At 40.8% G+C, this 22,624-nt stretch overlaps 2 protein-coding genes across 3 annotated transcripts in view; both read left to right on the top strand.

The window, feature by feature from the left end:
* The window catches only part of INTS9 (integrator complex subunit 9), a 106,218-nt gene that overhangs the window by 47,390 nt on the left and 36,204 nt on the right, over positions 1 to 22,624 (top strand). For both annotated transcript variants that reach the window (XM_081810617.1, XM_081810621.1), the window contains exons 5-8: positions 670 to 809; positions 3,217 to 3,303; positions 19,547 to 19,667; positions 20,674 to 20,808. In XM_081810617.1, coding sequence (XP_081666743.1) covers positions 670 to 809; positions 3,217 to 3,303; positions 19,547 to 19,667; positions 20,674 to 20,808 — 483 coding nt within the window. The remainder of the gene's footprint in view (positions 1 to 669; positions 810 to 3,216; positions 3,304 to 19,546; positions 19,668 to 20,673; positions 20,809 to 22,624) is intronic.
* The window catches only part of LOC145719120 (RWD domain-containing protein 1-like), a 5,298-nt gene continuing 3,514 nt past the window's right edge, over positions 20,841 to 22,624 (top strand). Inside the window, exon 1 of the mRNA XM_081810642.1 lies at positions 20,841 to 22,601. Within this exon, the coding sequence (XP_081666768.1) occupies positions 22,206 to 22,601 (396 nt within the window). The 5' untranslated portion in view covers positions 20,841 to 22,205. The remainder of the gene's footprint in view (positions 22,602 to 22,624) is intronic.

Genomic DNA, 22,624 nt, shown 5'->3' with positions numbered 1-22,624 from the left:
CGAAAAGGGTTTTCATAAAACTTCCTAAACATGAGTGGCATTTTCCCTTTTCACATGACCTTAATAATGAAGTAAAAGGTAGATTTGAGGCTAAGGCTAGGGCAGAATATGAGAGTATAATTTCCTTTTGTGATTCTGCCACTAAATTTTTTGTTGTTGTTGTTCTGTATCCAGCACTAGTGGTCAAAAATCATCTCAAAAAAAGAAAAAAAGTTTCCTTCTGCATTTGACTCCTGAAGAGCCGGTTTCGGCACGCTGCTCCCTGTTACCAGTAAATCCGTAGCAGTGGTGCCTTATATTCTAGTTCCCTCACAGCTTCTGTTGTGTGCTCTCTGCTTCCTGGTAACTGGTTGCACTTTCAGGCAGCAGCTGCTGAGTGTCCCTGTTGCCATTTACCCTCGTATGTCAAACTCAGAACTCTATTTGAGTAAAATCGGAGCGCTGCTGGTGCACTCCTGCATTCTCACCGTTAGCCATCCTGTCCTGCTACTTAATGTCAGTATTAGGAAACCTCCTAAATGAGAGAATGGAAGTGTTGCAGGAAAGGCGTCATTATTCTGTAGTACAAAAACGACTTCTCTGCATTCTGACAGCATCATTTTTCAGTCACATCATGCTGATCTGTGTGCCCTGAACAGATATGTATCATTCCCTCCCCCTTCTTTGCAGACCGAGCTAATAGATCTCTCTACGGTAGATGTAATCCTCATCTCTAACTACCACTGCATGATGGCGCTGCCCTACATCACTGAGCATACCGGTTTCTCAGGCACAGTGTACGCCACGGAGCCCACCGTTCAGATCGGCAGGTGAGAGCAGTTATTCTTACCCCAGGAGGAAGTGGCTGAAGCACTCCTTCCTTCAGTGGTGACCGTGTAATAAATAGAGTGTTGTGCCGGGAGTGATTGGTGTCTCCTCCTGAGCAGCTAACAAAGAATTAGCATGAATAGACAACTCTCTAAATAAAAACAAGTGTTCATTGGAATTGCCTCGAGATTAATGCGGCGAGTACTCTTAGTCTTTCTTGTTGTTTTTGAAACAAAGACTGGAGGAAGGTGTTCGCAGAGACAGCTCCTCTGTGCAGATGATACTAATTAGGGGAGGTAACGTTGAGTAAGATGCCACAGAGTTGCAAGGCAAAGAGCTTCAGGAGAAAGGAGCATAGCACATTTAAGAAAAAGAAGGAATTTTATTACTTTGCTTTCAGAATTTCCCCCCTTTATGATTTAGTGCAGACTGTAAATGGAGACAGCTTGCAGAAAACAGAATAAGTAATTAGATGGTTGAGTTGACTGTACTTTTGACAGAGTGCAACTCAGAGCTCTAAGCAGTCAAAGGAGCCTTCCTTTGACTCTGAGAACACTCTGCCATCTCTCCCTCTGCCCCTCCCAAGCCTTCATGACAGAGGTGGTTGCTTCAGATACCCCTAGCATCATTCAGTGAGAGAAAAGTTACGTGAAGAAAGTTACCGGGACGCCTGGGTGGCTCAGTCATCAAGCATCTGCCTTCAGCTCAGGTCATGATCCCAGGGTCCTGGGATCGAGCCCCGCATCAGGCTCCCTGCTCAGCGGGGAGTCTGCTTCTCCCTTTCCCGCTCCCCCGGCTTGTGCTCTCTCTCTCTGTCAAATAAATAAATAAAATCTTAAAAAAAAAAAAACCTACCCCAGAAAAAAGAGTTGAAGCAAACTAACAAGTATGGTGAAAGGTGAAGCTATCAAGACTCAAAAGAGGGGATCAAGGTGTTGATATGGACTCTTGGCTTTGGGTTCCATTGTCTTGCAGAAGTACACAAGATGGAATTACCAGAGATGAAACAAAATATGCCCTGGTTTTTATGTCAGCTCCCATTAAAGAGCATGTAATGTGTACAGAGAAACATCGGGGATCTGAGGAAGAAATCTGAGGAAGAGACATTACAGGGAAGTGAAACACAAGGCAACGGATCAGTTGCACCGAGAGGATAAGCCGAAAACCTGAGACTCTAGTCTGCAAAAGTTACCGTGTGAGGAAGGACACACCAGACTGTTCTCCAGAGAGCTACAGCCGGAACACTAACGTGCCTAGCCCCCAGATCTTTGAATGCTGGAACTAGTGCTCCTCCTTCAAGATAAAGGGAGGACATGGGATTAGGAATAAATAAATCCAATGGAAATGAAATGAAGTTGTTCAACATTCAAATGCCAGTAAATTGATGGCTTGCCATATCTCTTTGTTCATTGGGAGAGGATTTAAGTCAATATGGATCATCCATACTGGATTCTGAAAGGGGATTCAAGAGGTTAAAAATCTATTTCTCACTTTTTGGTCGTCCTCTAGCCATGCAGGACTCTAACAGTTCTCTGTGCCAGGTATTCCTCAGAACACGTGCATCATTGATCCACTCGAGTGAGGTTCCCTCAGTTGCGATTGCATCACAGTCCATCTTGTGATCTGCACACAGAACCTGTCCTTTTGCAGATCCTTGAGTTAGGCTTTTAGGATTAATCCTTAGAGTATTTTTCCACATGGAATTTTTTAAGTTCACAAAACGTGTCAAGAAAACGTACTTTTCCAGTTTAAAATGTCCCGTTTAATATTGTCATTAAAAAAAAAAAAAACAATCCTGGTTGCCTGGGTGGCTCAGTTGGTTAAGCACCAGTCGGTTAAGCCATAAGGCTCAGGTCATGATCCCAGGATCTTGGGATCAAGTCCCACATCGGGCTCCCTGCTCCACAGGGAGTCTGCTTCTCTTTCTCTCCCTCCACTCTGCTTGTACTCTCGCTCTCTCATGCTCTCTCTCTCAAGTAAATAAATAGAAATCTTAAAAAAAAAAATCCTACCCCACCTCTGCTGCCACCAAAATCAGGTACTTCACAGTCATTTGACTTTTTCTTCTTTTAGATTTTTAGTTACATAAAGGCAGAGATCTTAAGAGTGATAGTTAAACCACAGGTTTGTATATTTCAGTGTTGAAAGATAAGATGCATGCCAGGCTTGTTTTAAAGGTGAATTAAATCATTTATGTTCGAAATGTTTAACATTGTTGAAATTCAATGAGATGGTTGGGGTTTTGTTCAGGTTTATGTAAAAGGGTGTCCAAGTTTATATGCAACAGAGAGAAAGATGATTGGGGTGGAGGGAAGGCAGGCAAGCCCATTTGTCTTGGCTACAATGTTAACTGTACGGTGTTTTTCTCTTTTTTTAATGACTGTTTACCACTTTTTTCTTTAAACTCAGGCTTCTCATGGAAGAGCTGGTGAATTTCATTGAAAGAGTGCCCAAGGCTCAGTCTGCCTCCTTGTGGAAGAACAAGGATATTCAGCGGTGAGCAGTAGGCCTGTTTATTCCTCTTGACAGTAGACCCTTAGGCTTTGCAAAGCAGTCTCATTTGTTTTTTTACGTTATGCTTTAACATTTATACTGTTGTAACTGGAGATTCTCTTTTCCCTGTTTTAGGGAAGGGTTATGTTTGATTCAACCAATATACCGTGAGAGGCGACCATGCCATGTCCTGTGGGTACTGTGCTGGGTCTGACTTTTTAAAAATTAGTAAAACAGTTGGCACTGTTTTTGAGGTGCTCAGGGGTTGATGGGAAATCAGACCATTAACAGGTAAATTACAGTCTTGGATGGCGTGTATTGTAAGAGGTGCCTGTCACGGTGCTGTAGACACTCAGAAAATGAAGAACTTTCTGTGTAGGGAAGCTGAGGAGGACATTCTTTAGGAGATGACAATGAAAGTGGGTCTTGGAGGAAGAAAAGGACTCTTCTGATAGGAAAGGTCAGTAAGTGCATCCAGATGCAGCATGATGGGATATAGTATATTTGGGGACCAGGGAGAAGTGCAGGGTGGATTAGAGTGGGAAAGCAGAGAGGAGAGGTAGAGTTGAAACTAGAGAGGTACATTGGAGCAAGATAATGAAGAATTTGTTATGTAAAGTTTGAGTTTTATAATACGGAGAGTGGGGAGTCCCTCTGTGGTTTATAAGGAGGAGAGTGATGTGATCACATTTGTTTGGGGGAAAGTAACTCTGGAAGCAGCGCAGGGGAGGAATGGGGGTACAGAGACAGGGGCAGAAGACCAGGAGTAGGACTGTGAGAAACTCAGCGAGGGAGAACAAAAGCCTGAACTGGGGCAGGTAGCAGTGAGCATGAAGAATCTGACTTAAAAGAAATTTCTATGACAGAATTGAAAACAATTGGTAAGAACTGTAAAAAGAGGCTGTGAAGTCATCCTTAGGAAGGTAAGAGGAGAGCTGAGTGGAAGCAAGGGGAAAAAGGAAGTGTCCCCAAACCTGGGCCTGCCAGTGGCATCAGATGCTGCAGAAATATCATCCCGTAAAGTGAAGATGAGACCCTTGGTTATGGAAATCCTAGAGAGATTAGTGTCAGTAGAGTACTAGGGACAAAAGCCAGGTTGTAAGAGGTGACAGAAGTAGAAATATAATGGCGGAGGGAAGGAGACAGTTTGATTCTTCTTCCATGCTCTCATATTTGATTGGCAGTGGAGGACACCGGCCAGTCTTAGGTTACTGCAGTTCCTCTGAGCCTCCCAACCACTGCCCTACCTCCCGGCACCACAGTGGTCCCAGCCTTGCAGGCCTCGCATCCAGAGTCTGGAGTAAAAACTTCTCATTGGCTTTTTAGGTAGTGGGTGTCCCATACGTGCCTACCCACGTCCACTCTTTTCCAGCCACCTTGCCACCGAGTTCTCTTTCCCTCTAGGTCAGTGATTTGTTAGCTCTCTAGTTATCTGAACTTTGGAATGTCTTAGTTTTTGTGAATATGTATGTGTAGGGGCGCCTGGGTGGCTCAGTCAAGCTTCCTACTCTTGGCTCCGGCTCAGGTCATGATCTCAGGGTCCTGGGAATCAAGCCCCGGTCAGGCTCTGCACTCAGCGGGAAGTCTGCTTCTCCCTCTCCCTCTGCCCCGCTGTCCTGCACACGCATGCATGCATTCTCTCTCTCTCTCTCTCTGAAATAATAAATCTTCTTTAAAAAAAAGAATATGTATGTGTAGCTAAGAGACTATGCTTCCTTCTTATACTCTGTTTCAGCGCCTGAGCATCTGTGTGTCCTCTGTGCATTCCTTTGTATATGTGTTATTTGTTTTATTTAACTTCCACAGCACTTGCTGTGTGCCAGACACTATTCTCAATGTTTTACTTAATTCACATCATTCTTTAACATCATTTTACAGAAGAGAAAACAGCCACAGACAGGTTAAGTAACTTGCTCAAGGTCAGCCAACTAGTGAGCGGTAGGATTTGAATTCAAACCCATGCAGTAAGTCTAGTCTAGCTCCAGAGTTTCTGCTTTTAACCATTATGCCTGGCTGCCTCTTGGGCACACATGTCTCTTCTCGAGTGCGTGTGAGCCCCTTCATGTGAGGGAAGGGGGAAGTATGTGGAACTGCACGTTTTCTCTTCTGTTTTATGGATCTTCTGTGTGTCTCTATTTCCTTGACTGGGGATATGGTGTCCATATGTCTTCGTGGTAGGAAATGTTTTCTGGACACAAACACATTTGAGTCTTCTGTGTGTACGTGAATGACTTCCTTGATCTGACCACACATCTGCTTATGACAAGGTCCCTTCCCCTTCTCATTTTGCATTCTTATTCTCAGCTGCCTTTCCTCCTGCCCATTGCTATCCCTCCTTCCCCTTTTCTTTCTCTCTCCCGTATACCCACTGGACCACATCAGACCTAGTTGTCTACATTTCCCTCAGAAATTTTAGGACTTTGTTTTCTTTCCCTGTGGAACATGTAAGCCTTGGCTTCCCTTACTTCCTCCTTTTAAATTTATACCCTTTATATTCTGCCACAAATAATTTTGGCACACCAGAGGTGATGTTCAAAGGTCACTGTTTCCTGGTTCCCAAACCCTGGGCCAAGTCTTAAGAAGTCCGACGTCCTTATTTTTGCCTTTTCTTCTATGACCTTGGGCAGAGTCCTTGGCAGTTTTCCTTTGCCTCCCATTCTTTGTAAAATACAAGAAAACTGGCTTACAAAAGAAGTGCCATCGTTTATTAGGAAGAAGGGTGAATTGAACTGGAAGAAGCAGAGGGCGGGGAGGATGGGGTTGCAGGGGGAGCCTGAAAGTTATTTCCTAAGATGCTTAGAAAATCTCCCTTTTATTTATTTATTTTTTTTAAGATTTTATTTATTTATTTGATAGAGACACAGCGAGAGAGGGAACACAAGCAGGGGGAATGGGAGAGGGAGAAGCAGGCTTCCCACCGAACAGGGACCCCAATGCGGGGCTCGATCCCAGGACCCTGGGACCACGACCTGAGCCGAAGGCAGACGCTTAACGACTGAGCCACCCAGGCTCCCCGAAAATCCCTGTTTTAAAAAAGGGTGCTCCTTGAGATAAAACCTAACTTGCTATCTCGCCACCTGGTGGGCAAAAATCTGAAACTGCTGGAAGCTAACTTGGTAGAGGAGCACAGAGAATAACCTGCACTATTGGAGAAGGCCTGATTTCCTTATTTCATGTATCATAACCATATTTCTGATTCTGGTCAAGTATTTTGTTTTGGCTTTTGAGCATGAGATGAGCCACATTTATTGAGAGAGAAAGAGAAGAGTCTGATTACTGGAAAGAATATGCTACAGTATTAGAGAACCAAACTAAGGAAGCTGTGTCCTCTTTTTCTCCTGGATAAACTCAGCATAAATATTACAAGTGGTAGAGGAATTTGAAGAGCTATTTTGTAATGACATCAGACAGAAGAGTTCTTTTGAAATACTCACCTAGAATTTAACCTTGGGCCAGAATACTAAAAGTGCTTCATTTGAATAACATTTATGCCGAAGGATTTACATCACTTTAAAATTTCTCTCTGTCACATGCCAGTTTCTATCTAGTGTCCCAAAGTACTGTGGCAAAACTAAATTGAGAAACAGTTTTTTTGCTGTCTGTTACATTGACATTTTTCCCAAGTGATATGAGCTATGTCTTATTTTTTCATTCCCTCTTTTTTTTTTCCTCTTTAATTCCTGTACTCACCTTGTCAAGAGGGGTCTCAGGTAGGGATCACAAACTCCGATGTCTCCGGGGATAGGGAAGGTAAATACAGGAGTGAGGTGGACTGTGGGTAACTGTGGACCAGCGACCACACCCATCTAAAGGGGCAGTTGACACACAGCTTCAGCAGATTATGGCCATATGGAAACGTGAGCCGGTTGCTGCCAAATCTTTTTTCTTTTTTTAAGAGAAACTCAAAATCTGGATGTTTTAAATGTGATTTTTTTTTTCCATCTTTTTAAAATGTTGGCTCGCACATTAAAATAAAATCCTGTATGATCCAAGCAAAACACCTCTTGAGTTGGATTGGAGACTCAAGCCCCCGGTTTTTGACTTAAACTTTACACAGGCTGTCTCTTGGTTAAGTGCCTAGAATTGATGCATTTTAGTAGCTTAAGTTATTTAATAAGACCACGAACTAAAGAAAATAATAAATTAAAATCTTTCAGACTCATTGGTCAAAGGGACCTGACAAATTCTCTTAAATCATTTGAAGTTAGTTTGAGTTAACATTTGATTTAGTATTAGTATGTATACCAAAAGAAGCTATTACTCTTGCTTTTTGGCAGCTGTCTGACTCCCTGCCTTGGTTGACACTGCTCCTTGAGATTTATTTAGAAGTTAGCCATCTTTCTTCCTCATTTTGATGCTGCAGTTTACTCTTCTTGAAAAAGAGATTTTGAAGGGTAGGAAAAGGAGACTCCCTTTGCAATGTAATTTTTGAGTCTCTGACTTTCTCATACCCACATTAAAGTTTAGGGTTTGTAATAGGAAAATTTAAAGTGGAATATTCCACTTAAGAAACTAAACCAGCAGGTAGGATTTTTCTGTATAAGACTAGAAATCTATAGTTATAATTAAGGATAAATCATTACAGGATATTGTCATAACCCTCTTGCAAGCATTAAGGAATTGTGCACCGATATATTCCTGGCTGAAATGTTATGGCAGTTTTCAGTAGTCAGAGCTTAAAATGTGGGTTCATACCTTATAGAAGACATGAAAGAAGACATAGTTGAAGTTCCTCGCTCTGATGCTCCATGGGTATTTATAGAGGAATTTACCAGGTCTAACTATATGGTAGGGAAAAAATTAAAACTATGGGCGTAGGGCGCCTGGGTGGCTCAGTCGTTAAGCGTCTGCCTTCAGCTCAGGTCATGATCCCAGGGTCCTGGGATTGAGCCCCACATCGGGCTCCCTGCTCGGCGGGAAGCCTGCTTCTCCCTCTCCCACTTCCCCTGCTTGTGTTCCTGCTCTCACTCTCTCTCTCTCTCTGTGTCTGTCAAATAAATAAATAAATAAAATCTTCAAAAATAAAAAAAATAAAACTATGGGCTTGGAGATCAAATAGACCAGTGTTTAAATTTCATATCTGCTTCTTAGTAGCTGTAGCAGTTTATTTCTTCTAGGCTCTGTTTCCTCATTTATAACATAAGGATAATATTAGCAACTTTGCAGGGTTGCTGTGAGGACTAAATCAGCATGAGAGTCCTTAAAACAGTGCCAGGCACACAGTAGGTGCTCTATAAACACCAGCATCCTTTTCCCCTTTAATGATGCACTTGGTTCACATAACACCCCTGCAGTCATCAGCACACATCTGCCTTCCACAGCCTAATTTGTCTTTAGATGCCACCTTTCCTGAAGAAAGCAAGGTAGTATAAGAGAAGGAAAACCATTTTTCTAATCCCACTGTTGCTCTCCTGTTAGCACTGTCATCCAGACGCTGGGACTCAATCTCCTTTTTTGTAAAACAAGGGAATTGAATTCAAGTATCTCTGAGTTCACTTAGGTTATAGTTTTTAAAGACGTCTAAGGGAGAGAGGCTCCTTCAGCCAGCGTTCATAGAGTGGCGGTACTTTGATGAGGTCATCACTGCTTGTCCTTGAGCTTTGCAGTTCCAGAAACTTAATCATTTCATTTCACTCAGAGTTGATTAGCCTCTGAGGGACTGATTTGGGCTAACTAAACTCCCAGGATATTGATTGACAAACAAAAATCCCATTTAATTACTTTATACTGAGACATCTGCCTGGCTCCAGAACTTTTTAAAAAGGTTCATCTATCTAGGACGCTCTGGTCTGGTCAGCAAGTTCACTTAAGAGATTAAGTTATAGATAAGAGGGGGGTTTTTTGATAAGAATAGAATCAAAGCAGAGGTAGTTTAGGTACTCTGGAGAATTGTTTCTGTTGTGCTTTGGTAGCCTAAGCAATCGCCTTTGTCCTTTTTAAAGATAAATTGATCTAAAACAAAAATCAGGGATTATATAGTTTCAAGTTAATATTGAGAAATGCTTGATTATCAGGCTCCACTTTGGTAAACTCCATAAAGGTCATCACTCTGCTAAGACATTTCCGCTCCACCCCATCCGCATGTATATTAATAAGCGCACTTTGCTGCAATGAGAAGAAAAAGACTTCTGCTTCTTATATTCTTTGTATTCTGCTCTTACATTCATTTTGCAGATTCCTTCATTCATCACACACTTAGGAAAAACCCAGCCAATGTTTTATCTATAAGCTTTTTAAGTTGTCCCTGTGGACTTAAAAAGTCTTACTTTTTAACACAAGCACATGGTCTTTGCTGCTTGTTGGATGTTGGTAGGATAGAAGAAGAGACAGCAGAGCTCTGGCATGATGTCAGGGCACTGGGGGAAAGTTGATTAAGCACTCAAGTGTGATAAGAAAAAACAAAACAGTGAAATCTTTTAGAAAGTACTTATTAAACATTTAGACTCTGAGAACTTGACTTTGATAAATCAGAAAGCCAGAAAAACTAGAACTAGTTTCCACTGGGTTTCCTTATCCAACTTATCCTGAATCAGCCAATAGTCTTAATGGCTTCAAATGGCTCTGTAAATGCCTCTCTATAATTATGGCCCCAAGTAAGCATAAGCAGAATTTTAGGGAAAGCTAGGTTAGACAGAACGTTAGGAGATAGAAGGAAATAGTGACAAACTGACTAAATATCTCAAAGGAGTAAGAAAAGGGTGTTAGCAAAAGGAATTTGTGGGTATAAATTGGGAATTCAGACGACTTATTTGTTGGTTAACTGCCAAGTGCCTGGCATCATGATAAGTTTTCAGGAAAAGGCCCAAAAAAGTTTAAGACATAGTCCCCAGGGAGTTTGTCAAGCAAAGATTATGTACTAAGTGGCAAGACTTAACCTGGGCTTGGCGGATTAAGTAGGGTTTCAAAGAGGATTCTAAGGGAAGGGTATGGGCAAAAACATGGCAACATGGGATGATGATTGAGAGGTGACTGGATTGGTTAAAATCAGCCAGTGCACGCCAGGAAGGAGAGAAAAGAATTGGAAATCAAAGGGCGCCTGGGTGGCTCAGTCGTTAAGCGTCTGCCTTCGGCTCAGGTCATGATCCCAGGGTCCTGGGATCGGGCCCCACAACGGGCTCCCTGCTCCACGGGAAGCCTGCTTCTCCCTCCCCCACTCCCTCTACTTGTGTTCCCTCTCTTCCCTGTGTCTCTCTGTCAAATAAATAAATAAAATCTTAAAAAAAAAAAAAAGAATTGGAAATCAACATTGTACAAAAGAATATTGAAACTTTGGTCTTTTGAAAAAGCCAGCAGTATATTTGACTAATTCCTAGTTTAAATCTTTTCTCTAGCTGATAGGAAATTAACCAAAATTGTGAAAATTTTGGCACCAAACCTATATGAAAAATGAAACCTCTGGATATTTCCAAATAGAGAAATGACAAATAATTAGTTTTAAATCTGAAAGTAGTGTAGTCAGTATAAGTTACCAGAATAAGATACTCAAAGAATTTAAGCATAAAAGTTAGGGGGGATGTTAAAGTCACTGAATTTCATAAAAAAGCTAAATTTCAGGGGCGCCTGGATGGTTCAGCTGGGTAAGTGGCGACTCTTGATTTCAGCTCAGGACATGATCTCAGGGTCCTGGGATCCAGCCCTGTGTTGGGCTCTGTGCTTAGCGGGGAGTCTGCTTCTCTTGCTCTCTTTCTGCCCTTTCCCCCACTCACGCTCTCTCTCTCTAAAATAAATAATCTTTTTTAAAAAGCCAAATTTCATAAAGCACTGATTATCATATATATAATAATATATATATACACACATATAATTACTCATTTGCTGTAGTCCTCACAACAGTCTGAAGGAAGTATTTTACCCTCAGTTTAGAAATATGGTGAGAAGAAAAGGTTAAGTGAATTGCTCAATATTGCAATGAAAATAAGCAAAAATCAGAGTTAAATTGGATACGAAGAACACCCTTCTGCAGAAGTTCTACAATTAGAGTTTATAAAAATGTCATTGAGGAGACCTCAGGAAAGCCCAAACTTAGTTAAGGTATTGAAACATGGCTTCTCTACTAGAACATGGCCCAGAAAAGTGTAACTTATTAAAAAAACACTGGGTTTTCTATTCTGGGTCTCCTACAAGGGCTGCAGCTATCTCCAGCTCCCCTCGGAAGGATTCACTCACAGGGGTGATGGATTGAAGCCTGCCTTAGGCCCCTGTGTGTGGACCTCTCCACAGAGCACCTCACAGCAGTTTCATCAGAGTGAGCAAGAGGGCAAGAGAGAGAATATGGGCAAGATGGAAGTCACAGTCTTTAGTAAGCTAATCTTGGAAGTGACATCCCTTCACTTTTGTCATATTCTCTTCACTAGCAGCAAACCCCTAGGTTCAGCGCCCCCTCAAGGGGAGTGGACCACACAAAAGGGGTGAATACAAGAGGATCCTTCAGAGCCATGTCCGGAGCTGCCAGCCACAAAACCCTACACTGAGTTGGTCAGATTCGAGACCAGAGTCATTGGGACCTGCACAGCCTTCCTCTTCTGGCTCCCGAAAGTTTTCACCTCCTCATACACTGTCATAGGGTTCACCTCTAGCCAGATTTACTGGTGCACTGCAGACAGAACTTGATAATAATTGGCTCACTTGTTTCTACTTTTCCTGGGGCAACAAATGAACAGATGTTTTGTCTTTTGAGTGTCTTTTGTGTTGGGCACGCTCAGTGCTGAGGATACAAAAATGCGAAAAGATACTATGTGAGTAATATGATATGCATATAACAAGGCTGTTCTCTCCAACAATGCTTCACACTAAACTGTTGTTAAAAATCATCATGAATGTTTCTCTATAAACAGATGATTTCTTTAGTTTCTCCAGAACATAAATTTATTATTTCTATGCCATTTACCCTGAAGGGAAGATGATAAAAGATCCAAGTTGAAATATATCTGAATTTTTCACAAGTCCTTTGTTTGGCTTAGGGAAATTGTTTCCCTACCTGAAACACTCCAGTAATTTCTCTAGAAGTAGGTTCTGGACTGTTGAAGACTGAAGTAGTAAACATTTCACATCTTTGGTCTTCCCTTTTTCCCTTACCGAGGGCTCAGAGCATTTGCTGGCTTATTCTGGAGGTTGAATATATGATTGTTTAATCTCTAACGGAGAGTGGAAACATTAGCCAAATGCCTCATTTTGAGAAAGACTTCTCCAGATTTTAATCTGCTTAATTTTTGTAGGACATTTTCCTAGATGGGCAAGGGAGGGCCATCAAGGGAAGAAAGTAAAGCCCAGGTGTTGTTTGGGTAATGGCAGTACTGGGTGTCAAGGGACGGGAAGAAGGAGCATAGTAAAGAAAGTGGGTCTAATATATACAATGGAATATTACTCAGCCATCAAAAAGAATAAAATCTTGCCATTTGCAATGATGTGGGTGGAACTAGAGGGTATTATGCTAAGCAAAATAATCCAGTCAGAGAAAGACAAATGTATGATTTCACTCATATGTGGAATTTAAGAAACAAAACAGATGAACATAGGGGAAGGGAAAGAAAAATAAAATAAGATGAAAATAGGGAGGCAAACCATAAGAGACACTGAACTCTATGAAACAAACGGGTGCTGGAGGGGAGGTGGGTGGGGAAGGGGTAATCGGGTGATGGGCATTAAGGAGGGCACTTGATATAATGAGCACTGGGTCTTATATGCAACTGATAAATCACTAAATTCTACCCCTGAAACTAATAATACAGTATATATGTTAACTAAATTAAATTTAAATCAAGAATTTTAAAAGAAAAGAAAGGGAGAGAGAAAGAAAAGAAAAGGAGGGAGGGAGGGAAGGAAGGAAGGAAAGAAAAGAAAAAGGAAGGGAGAAGGGAAGGGAAGAGAGTCTAATCTAGCTTTGCGTATGATTTTTTGCTCAACCTCTAACAGAGGTGACTCAGTTGCAGCAGCTTGGCAAAGCTGAGGACAGTGTAACACAAATTCAACTAGGATGAAAGATGTGGTTGGGCTGCAAGTGTTACTTTTCTTCCTCCCCACCCTCTCAGGCCACTCCCATAATAGCCTTCCAGCTCTGGCATAAAGTTGAGAAACCCTTCTGCCCAAAGTAGGAAGTCTTTATTTTTAATGAAGGTCAGCTCTAGGGGGCCAAGCCATGGGTCTTCCTGATCCTGAGGAATTTAAAGGAGGAACTAAAGAAGGAGAGTAGCTTAGGTTTTTCCTTGAGACCGTGTAGAGCAATGCTTGGGCCACTCAAGTTCAGAGTCATTGCTGCAATTCACCCTGGGTTGAAGTTTATTTACCATGGTATTGTGGGAAACTGCATATATTCCTGGAGCTGTGGTGGCTGCATCTGGGGGATGGGGAGCTGTTAGAGACTATCATTATTCAGCATCTGTTCTGTGTCAGACACTCACGTACATTTTGTCATTTACCTCTCACAGAACAACTCTAAGAGAAAGGTGCTGCTCTCCCTATTTCACAAATGAGTAAACTGAGCTCAAAGGTGAAGAGCTAACACTGGAATTTATATGCAGACAAGTCTGTAAATCCTGTTTTTTTCCATCCTGTGCCTCGGAGAGAAACCTCTCCTTCCTCCAAGCCATTGGCAGAGAGTCAGCAGGGATGTGGAAGGAGAAGAGAAGCGGTATCAGCAGCCCCCACCGGTAGCCGTCCAGAGGGGCCTTCTGTGCCACTTCCCTGTCTCTGATACACAGTCAGGCTAGGTTCCCAAAGATCACGTAGGATGTGCACCTGGCCTTGTCCGCTGTCACGAGCCCTGAGAAAAAGTGACAAGTGGTCTAGATTTTAAAGGAGTAAGTGTTGTCCACATGAAATCTGAAGAAGACGACGGGGTACATTACTCCCCAGGTGCTCAAGGGAGCCTGGCACCGAGAGAGCTGTTTATAGCTCAGTATATAGAACAAAGGCTGAAGCAGGACCCAGATAAAGAAGGGCCTTATAAAGTCATGCTAAGAGCCTTGGATTTTATCCTGAATTTAATGGAAAGCCATTAAAGTGAAGGAGGGGAGGAGGTGTGTGTTTGTGTTGAGATTTGCATTTTTAATATATCATTTAGACTCTTCTGTGAGGGAGGGCAAGTCTGCAGGCAGGGATGACTCATGGCTTTTGACATCTCTTTATTGCCTTGTACCATTGTAAAAATTTTCTAGACTTAAGCTCCTTATGAGGCCTTTATGTTGTTCCTGTTATATCCCTTACAGGACTTCAATGCTATGGCCATAGTCAGGGCTAAATATTTATTGAATAAATATTGTAAAACCTAAAGCAATCCAGTGTACATAGGACAGATAAGTGAAATAAAATGTTCATGTGTCTGTTTATGCAGAAGGTAAAGAGGAGAATTATTAGTACTTTGTTGCTGGAGAAACAAAGATGAAGAGAATTGGAACAACGTGATCTATATGCTAGGTTAGCTAAACCTCTGTTCGGTGTTTTCATTATTTTGACTGTATAAATGCAACTCACTGGCCACATAACATTGTTAGGATTATTTTTTCTTTCTTGCACAACTTTTTGTTTTCCCTTGAGTTGATGATGATTTTGTTTGCTTACTTGCTTAGTTTCCTATGTACTTCTTACTAATTTTTTTCTCTTTTTTTTTTTTTATAAAGATTTATTTATTCATTTGAGAGAGCGAGAATGAGAGAGAGTACATGAGAGGGGGGAGGGTCCGAGGGAGAAGCAGACTCCCTGCCGAGCAGGGAGCCCGATGCGGGACTTGATCCCGGGACTCCAGGATCATGACCTGAGCCGAAGGCAGTCGCTTAACCAACTGAGCCACCCAGGCGCCCTACTTCTTACTAATTTATCCCCAACCTCTCTGCCATTTGTACAGGTCTCTCCTCAGTATGTTCAAACTCAGTGGGTGTTGTAACAATTTTATCTTCTTGGAAATCCTCTCCCAGAGCCTTCTCTCTTTCCCCAGTCTGATCCCAGCTGCTCTTGGGTTTGCTGCTTGGCTCTCAGTTTAGGATTTCCTTCACCATTATCCTGAAGATATCTTCACCTCTATCTTCTGTTGGAACCTCCATTTCCTGGGTCTTTATCTTGTTCGTTCCTTCATTTTGCCAGGCATATCCTGAGGAAGAGTGCACAGGAGGTCAATTTTCTGAGACCCTGCATGTCTAAAATGCCTTTGTTCTACCCTCACCCTCCAATGGATAGAAATCCAGATTTAATACAATTTTCTCTAGCTTCCACAAATACCGTTGAAAAGTCCAGAACTATTCTGAGTCTAGATCTTTGTTATGTATCCCACTTATTCCTCTGTGGAAACTTTAAGAATCCTCTTGTTCCTTAAATTCATGATGCTGTGTCTTAATAAAGGACAGTTTTCACTCCTGTGCTGAGTACTTAGTGGGTCCTTACCATCTAGAACAGAGGTTCCAACTGTGGCCAAGCCCCTGTTTAATGGGCCAAATCTGGCCTGCCACAGTTGTTATAAGTAAAGTTTTATTGGTACATAGCCACACTCATGCATTTACGTATTGTCTATGGCATTATACAGCTAAGTTGAATGATGTGACAGACTGTGGTCTACAGAGCTTAAACATCTGTGGGTTTTTACAAAACATGTTTGCTGACCCCCAGTCTAAAAAATCAAGAACTTCAGTTTTGGCAAAAAAAATTTTCTGTTTAGTTTTAAAATTTTCTCCCTCATGTTTTGGGTTCTCTCTTTCCGGAACGCTCACTACTTAGATGTTTAACCTCCTGGACTGGAACTCAGATTTTTTTTTCTGTCCTCTTCCATCTCTTTGTTTTTGTTGGCTCTTTTGCCTGAGAAATTCTATTTACCTCCCAACCTATCCATGAGTTTTTCATTTCTGCTGTCATAATTTCTTATTTTGGCATACATTTTTTATTTTTTAAATTAACTTTTTTATTGTAATATAAAACAAAAAAAAACAATATATAGTTAATAAATTGTTATAAAGCAACCATCCTTATAACTGCTACCAGGTCTAAAATAGAATATTTCCAATAACGCAAAAGCCCCTCTCTGTGTCCCAATCTAATTACAACCCACACTGACACATATATCATGGATTTTGACCCATTGCAATACTGTCTTTTTTGCAGCTCAGATTATCCCATCTTCGGACAGTGAGCCTCTTCGTGCTGTCCACTGTGTCCTTTTATTGTGACCTTTGTACCCTTTGATTGTTTCCTTGCTATGTACTTTAACAGGATGTTTAAGACTCCTCTTGTACATTCCCTACCCTAAATCTGGGATCACCCATTTCTCTAAAAAAACTCTGTATTCTTTTAGTGGGAAATGGAACTTTAAGCTCCCATTCTGGTTGTTAACAATGCTCGTTACTCCTGGTTTGGTCGTTGTTTCTAAGTCATCATTTGGAGGAAAGAGCATATGTGTTTCCTTCCCTTTTTTTTTTTTCATGCTCCTATTACATTTATATTATCAGAACATACAGCCATTACATACTATCCTTTCTCTCTTTTAATCTTCATTTGGTCTTACTTCTACATAACTATATGTTTAATGCTCACTACCAGCTGATGTATCAATGTTTCTATAGTCCTTTAGGTTATCTGAAGCTCATTCTTCAGAAGATGTATCAGGATGGGATCATGAGAACAATATTCCCTGAGTTCTTTCAAGTTAATAATTGTTTATCTGTGCTTGAAAGTCTTGAAAGTCAGTTTTGTTAATTGTATAATCTTTGGCTTATATTTTCTTTCTTTGAATGTCTTAAATATTTTACTCTCTTTGAGTAAAACAGCATTGCTGTTGAAACTCTGGTATCATATTTTTTCCCTTGTAGGTCATTCACTCTTTTCGCCTCGCTGCCCAAAAGTTTATTTAAATGTGTAAATATTTTCCCAGCATATATTTGGTGTTACTTCTTCTGGGTCAGTGTTCTCAGGTATGCAGTATGTCCTTTCAGTATGTAATTTCAAGCCTCTTTTTATTTTAGCAATTAGAGTTTTTAGTATTTGCGCTGTTCCCTTGCTTGGATTTCTGTTAGGGACTGCTGTTCTCTGTATGTTGCTTCTTCCATGCCTGTCTTCATTATCGGCCACTTTCTTTCAAATTCTTTTTATCTCTTCATTTCTTTTTAGCATTTAATCTTTACTTCCTGTGTTGTTCTTATGGCGTTAGCTGTTGTGTGTTTATCCACTCATATTTCTATTAGTCTTCATTTCTGAAAAGATTTTTCAAATTTCTAATTCTTTATTAAGTTCTATCACCTTGTTTAGAAGCTCTTCTGATTTTTATGTGGCTCTTTTGTGTCTTGTATAATTTTTTTTATGTTTTTAACTTATTTTGAAATTTTGATAGGTTTTGTTGGCATGCTTTTGTTGTCTGTGTGCTGTCATATTTCTTTGCCCAAGAGCTTTTTTATTCTCTTAATGCTCCTCTTTTTTTAATAGAAGTCACTTCTCATTTCTTAGTCTTATTTATCTCTCTAAGGATAGTAATGGTAGTATTTTTTAAAGTTTTATTCTACCAGACGAATTTATTTCTTCTCCTCCTCCCTCCATTTGTTTTGGCCTTTATCATTTTAGAGACTTCCCTCAAGTATATGGTGATCCTTGGTTATTGGCCCATGTTTAGGAGTTGGACAGTCAAAAACTGATTAGAAAGTCTGTGTGCCATGAGTTAAGTCTTGTTGAATTCTAGACTTTACCATAAAGTAATCTGGTGAGCCATTTTATCCTGAAACCTCCAGTGTCAGTATCTTTTAGTTGATTTTTTTCTTTGGTGCAGATCAAATTTTTCAGAGAAGTTTCTTTCAGTCACCTACCCTGGAGGATATAAGCCTGAGTGATAGTGTTCTGGGAGCCATATGAAGAGAAGAAAATTGTTACTCTGATATATAAACTTCTGCTTATTAACGAAGCTGCTGCTAGTTGTTGATGGTTTCCCCTAGTCTAGACTTTCATTTTTAATTTCTCCAGAGAATAACCTCTAGCAACATGCCTGGGAGGGGAAAGACAGTTTGCTGAGCTCTCTGGAATAGGTGAAGAGAACTGGAAGGTTCTATTTCTTACCAGTATTTTTTTTTTTCCAGAAAATCTCCTTGTTTTTAGGCTCACCTTCAACCTCACTTCCAGACATGCCTATTGTTTCAAATTGCTGAGCTTTTTATGGGTTCTGCAGCATAAATTAATTTGAATTAAATTTTCCTGGGTCTGCTAAGTCAGTTATTTGTCTTTTTACTTTCCACTTTCTAAAATGCTGTTGCTGTTGCTTCTTTCATTCTCTTTGTCTTGAAGGGGTATGTGTGTGTGAAGCCCTTTACTATGTTCAGTGGTATTTCAGGAGAGAGAGCAGAGCTAATGCACACTTTTCAGTTGACCAGAAGTTCCTTGACCTATTTAAACAGAGAAGCTCAGGGAAGTCACTCTCCCAGGTCTATTCCTGATTCTGTTAGAGCAAATGACACAGTGTTTTTCTAATAACAGAGTTTTGTTTGCTTGTTTTAAGGGATACTCCTGATGCTGATCAGAAAAGTCACAAATTGTGTTTTATTTTCCTCCTTTATGCCAAGCCTCAACTGTGTTTAACTCAGTCCTTTTCTATAGCTTTGCAGGCCCATGAATGAAGTGTATTTCATTTATCATTCATGAACAGGAAAGAGAATTTGAAATGTCATATAAAAATGCTCTGTGTTAAGATGTATATGATAAGCCCTAGAACAACCACTAAGGAAGTAACTCAGAAAAATATAGTGAAACACCATGAAGGAAATTAAAAGGCTGCGTCAGAAAATATTCACTTAGTATCAAAGGGTAAGTAGTAAATGAGGGACAGAGGAACAAAAAAAAACATTAGATACAGAGAAAACAAAATTAAATTGGTAAACATAATCCAACTGTATCAATAATAAATGTGAATGGATTAAATAGTCCAAATGGCAGAGATGACCAGTCTAGATTTAAAAAAAAAAAAAAAACCAGAACACAATATCCAGCTATATGCTGGATAAACAGAATAGAAAATAGAAAAAGAATAGACAAAAGTTGTGTGTGTTTTTTTTAAAGATCAACAAAACTAGCAAACCTTTTAGCTAGATTGACGAAAAAAAGAATACTTAAACTACTAAAATCAGAAATGAAAGAGGGGCAGTACTACCAACCTTACAGAAATAAAAATGATGATAAAGGAATCCTATAAACAATTCTATGCCAGTAAGTTGGACAACTTAGATGAAATGGACAAATTACTTGAAAGGAATCCTCGATAACATAAAAAGTTGATATTGTGATGCATTTACAGGCTGTTGCCTTCTCCACTCAAGGACGCAGTGGAAGTATCAACCTGGAGAAGATGCTATACGATGCAAGAGGTGAACTCTGCCCTTAGCAAAATCCAGCTGGTGGGATATTCTCAGAAAATTGTGAGTGTTAATATGATTTTAAGTGATGCATGAATGCTTCCAATTCATATTGTTACCCTTTGGGAGGATCTTATAGTTCCCTTTCTTTAGCCATTCAGTCACTGAGAATCTTGTACGAGTATGAGGTGAAAAGACAGACAGTCATTATCCTCCATCCTCCAGGTTCTTGTTGGTGTTCTTTCCTAACACTCACATTCCCCAGCATTAGTTAGCCTTCTCTTGACCAGCTTGTAATGATCAGGAGAAAGACATCTCACTCTATTCACTTCAGAATAGTGGGTGCAACTTTATAGGTTTTGGACAGGTGAAATAGGAAACAGCATATAACAGATCAAGAAGCAATTTGTCAAGTATAAGTTTTGAACTTTGACCTGATAGTAAGGGTTCCCATTTTGTTAACTTGTGCCCAGAGCCCCTCGGTATAGAATGACCAAGAGATTAATGCCTAGCCTAAAAAAAGAAAAAGAAGGGGCACCTGGGTGGCTCAGTCGTTAAGCATCTGCCTTCGGCTCGGGTCATGATCCCAGGGTCCTGGGATCGAGCCCCACATCAGGCTCCCTGCTCGGCAGGAAGCCTGCTTCTCCCTCTCCCACTCCCCCTGCTTGTGTTCCTGCTCTCGCTGTGTCTCTCTCTGTCAAATAAATAAATAAAATCTTTAAAAAAAGAAAACCCAGGTAATTTTCTCTTTGGCCTTTCTGGTCATCTATCGTCTCTCTCTGTCTTTTGATGAGTCAGGCCTGGGGTCGTGGTACATGTGGCTGAAACTCAGAGAGGGGGCAAGTAAAGACTAGGATTGCTTTCTGGGTCTACCATATGGTCTCCATTTTTTGTTTTGTTTTGTTTTGGTTTTTGGTTTTTTTTGCTTTATTTTATACTTTGTTTTACCTTAAATTTTCTTTATCTAAGTGGATAAAGATATTTCTGGGTTTTTTTCCTGCAAAGACTTATCTGGTGTGACTGTACTGCTGAAAGCTCATCACACATTCTTACTGTGGTTCTTTTCTAGGAGCTTTTTGGTGCAGTCCAGGTGACTCCGCTAAGCTCAGGCTATGCCCTTGGAAGCTCCAACTGGATTATCCAATCCCATTATGAGAAAGTATCATATGTTTCCGGATCCTCCTTACTTACCACACATCCCCAGGTAATTCTAAATCTCTTTAACAACTCAGTTTTTTGGTTATTTAACCCAAATTCATAATATATCCAGAGTATCATCAGTTGTTTTTAAATCTTCCTAATTTTGGTTTCTAATGTATCCTTTTATTTTTTTTAATTTTTGTTGTTATGGTAAGAATACTTAACATGAGATCCGTCCTCTTAATTTTTGTACTATACATTATTGTTGACTATAGGTGCAGTGTTGTATAGCAGATCTCTAGAGCTTATCTTGCTTAACTGAAACTTTATGTTCTGCAGATAATCTTCATGAAAGTTAGATTTTTCATGTCCCAGTATTTAGGATTGCAAGTTCCTCTGTAAGATCCTGCTGTCTTTAGGTTCATCTCTAGGATTCTGAGATTTTCCACCACTTCCAATTACCGTAGCCTGATATAGAACAGAAATGGTCACTCATTTACTCAGCAAATGTTAGTTATTTCTTTAATGAGGGTCTACTATGTATCAAGCACTCATCTAGGCATTAGAGAATCAGTGGTGACCCACAGGCAAAGTCCCAGCTCATGATTCCATGTTCAGAAGAGCAGAGAGTGCCATTGTGATTGCAGCATGCTGAGTATAGTCAGCAGGGGTGTCCATGAGATAAGCAGAGCCAGGTCATATGGAACTTTGTAGACCGTGATGAGAAATTTGGATTTTATTTTACTTTACTTTTAAAGATTTACTTATTTTAGAGAACACAAGCAGGAGGGGCAGAGGGAGAGGGAGAAAGAATCTCAAGCAGACTCCATGCTGAGCACGGAGCTCGATCTCACAACCCTGAGCTCTGGGCTCAGTCTTACAACCCGGAGATCACGACGTGAGCCGAAACCAAGAGTCAGACGCCCAACCAACTGCACCACCCAGGCACCCCTGGATTTTATTTTAATGTGTAGAGGAAAGCTATTGGAAGATTTTAAGTCCGTCATTCGTTAACAATCTTATTTGGCAAGTAGCTAAGTACATAACCATTGTTACAAATGTATTCTTTATTCCTTTTTAGGTATTATTGTTCATTTCCTAAATCCTGATTCTTTCCATGTTTGTAAGGGAGGGGCAGAGAAGATTAGATAGTTAGCTGTTGGATGGGTACAAATCTAGATAACTTGGGGAAGTCCATATCCTGTTTTAATATGAAGGGGAAAAAACGACTGCTGTAGGTCTAGAACAATAAGATGCATCTGAGACTAGAGAGCAGGCGGAGGCCCGTGCGGGGCTGTTGCTCAGCAGGCCCGGCCTGGCTTTGGGCCCCGAGCCTCCCAGCCGGGGACTCTGCACCTGCGCCCGTCCGGCCGCTGCCCGCTCCCCTGGCACGGCCGCGGTTCCAGCTACAGCGCACCGCCTGGGTGGCTGGGCGGTCCATGGGCAGTAGCGAGGGCCACAATGACAGATTACGGCAAGGAGCAGCGCAATGAGCTGGAGGCTCTGGAGTCCATTTACCCCGACTCCTTCACAGTATTATCAGAAAATCCACCCAGTTTCACCATTACTGTGACATCTGAGGCTGGAGAAAATGATGAAACTGTCCAGACTACCCTCAAGTTTACATACAGTGAAAAATACCCAGATGAAGCTCCTCTTTATGAAATATTCTCCCAGGAAGATCTAGAAGATAATGATGTCTCAGACATTTTAAAACTATTAGCATTACAGGCAGAAGAAAACCTTGGTATGGTGATGATCTTTACTTTAGTGACAGCTGTGCAAGAAAAACTAAATGAAATAGTAGATCAAATAAAAACTAGAAGAGAAGAAGAAAAGAAACAAAAAGAAAAAGAGGCAGAGGAAGCTGAAAAGCAATT

The sequence above is a fragment of the Leptonychotes weddellii genome, chromosome 2, assembly GCF_054177405.1.
Source record: "Leptonychotes weddellii isolate Sample4059 chromosome 2, ASM5417740v2, whole genome shotgun sequence".
In the NCBI taxonomy this organism is placed as follows: domain Eukaryota; kingdom Metazoa; phylum Chordata; class Mammalia; order Carnivora; family Phocidae; genus Leptonychotes; species Leptonychotes weddellii.
The sequence above is the reverse complement of the archived record's forward strand: the minus strand, read 5'-3'. Positions and strand labels throughout refer to the sequence as shown.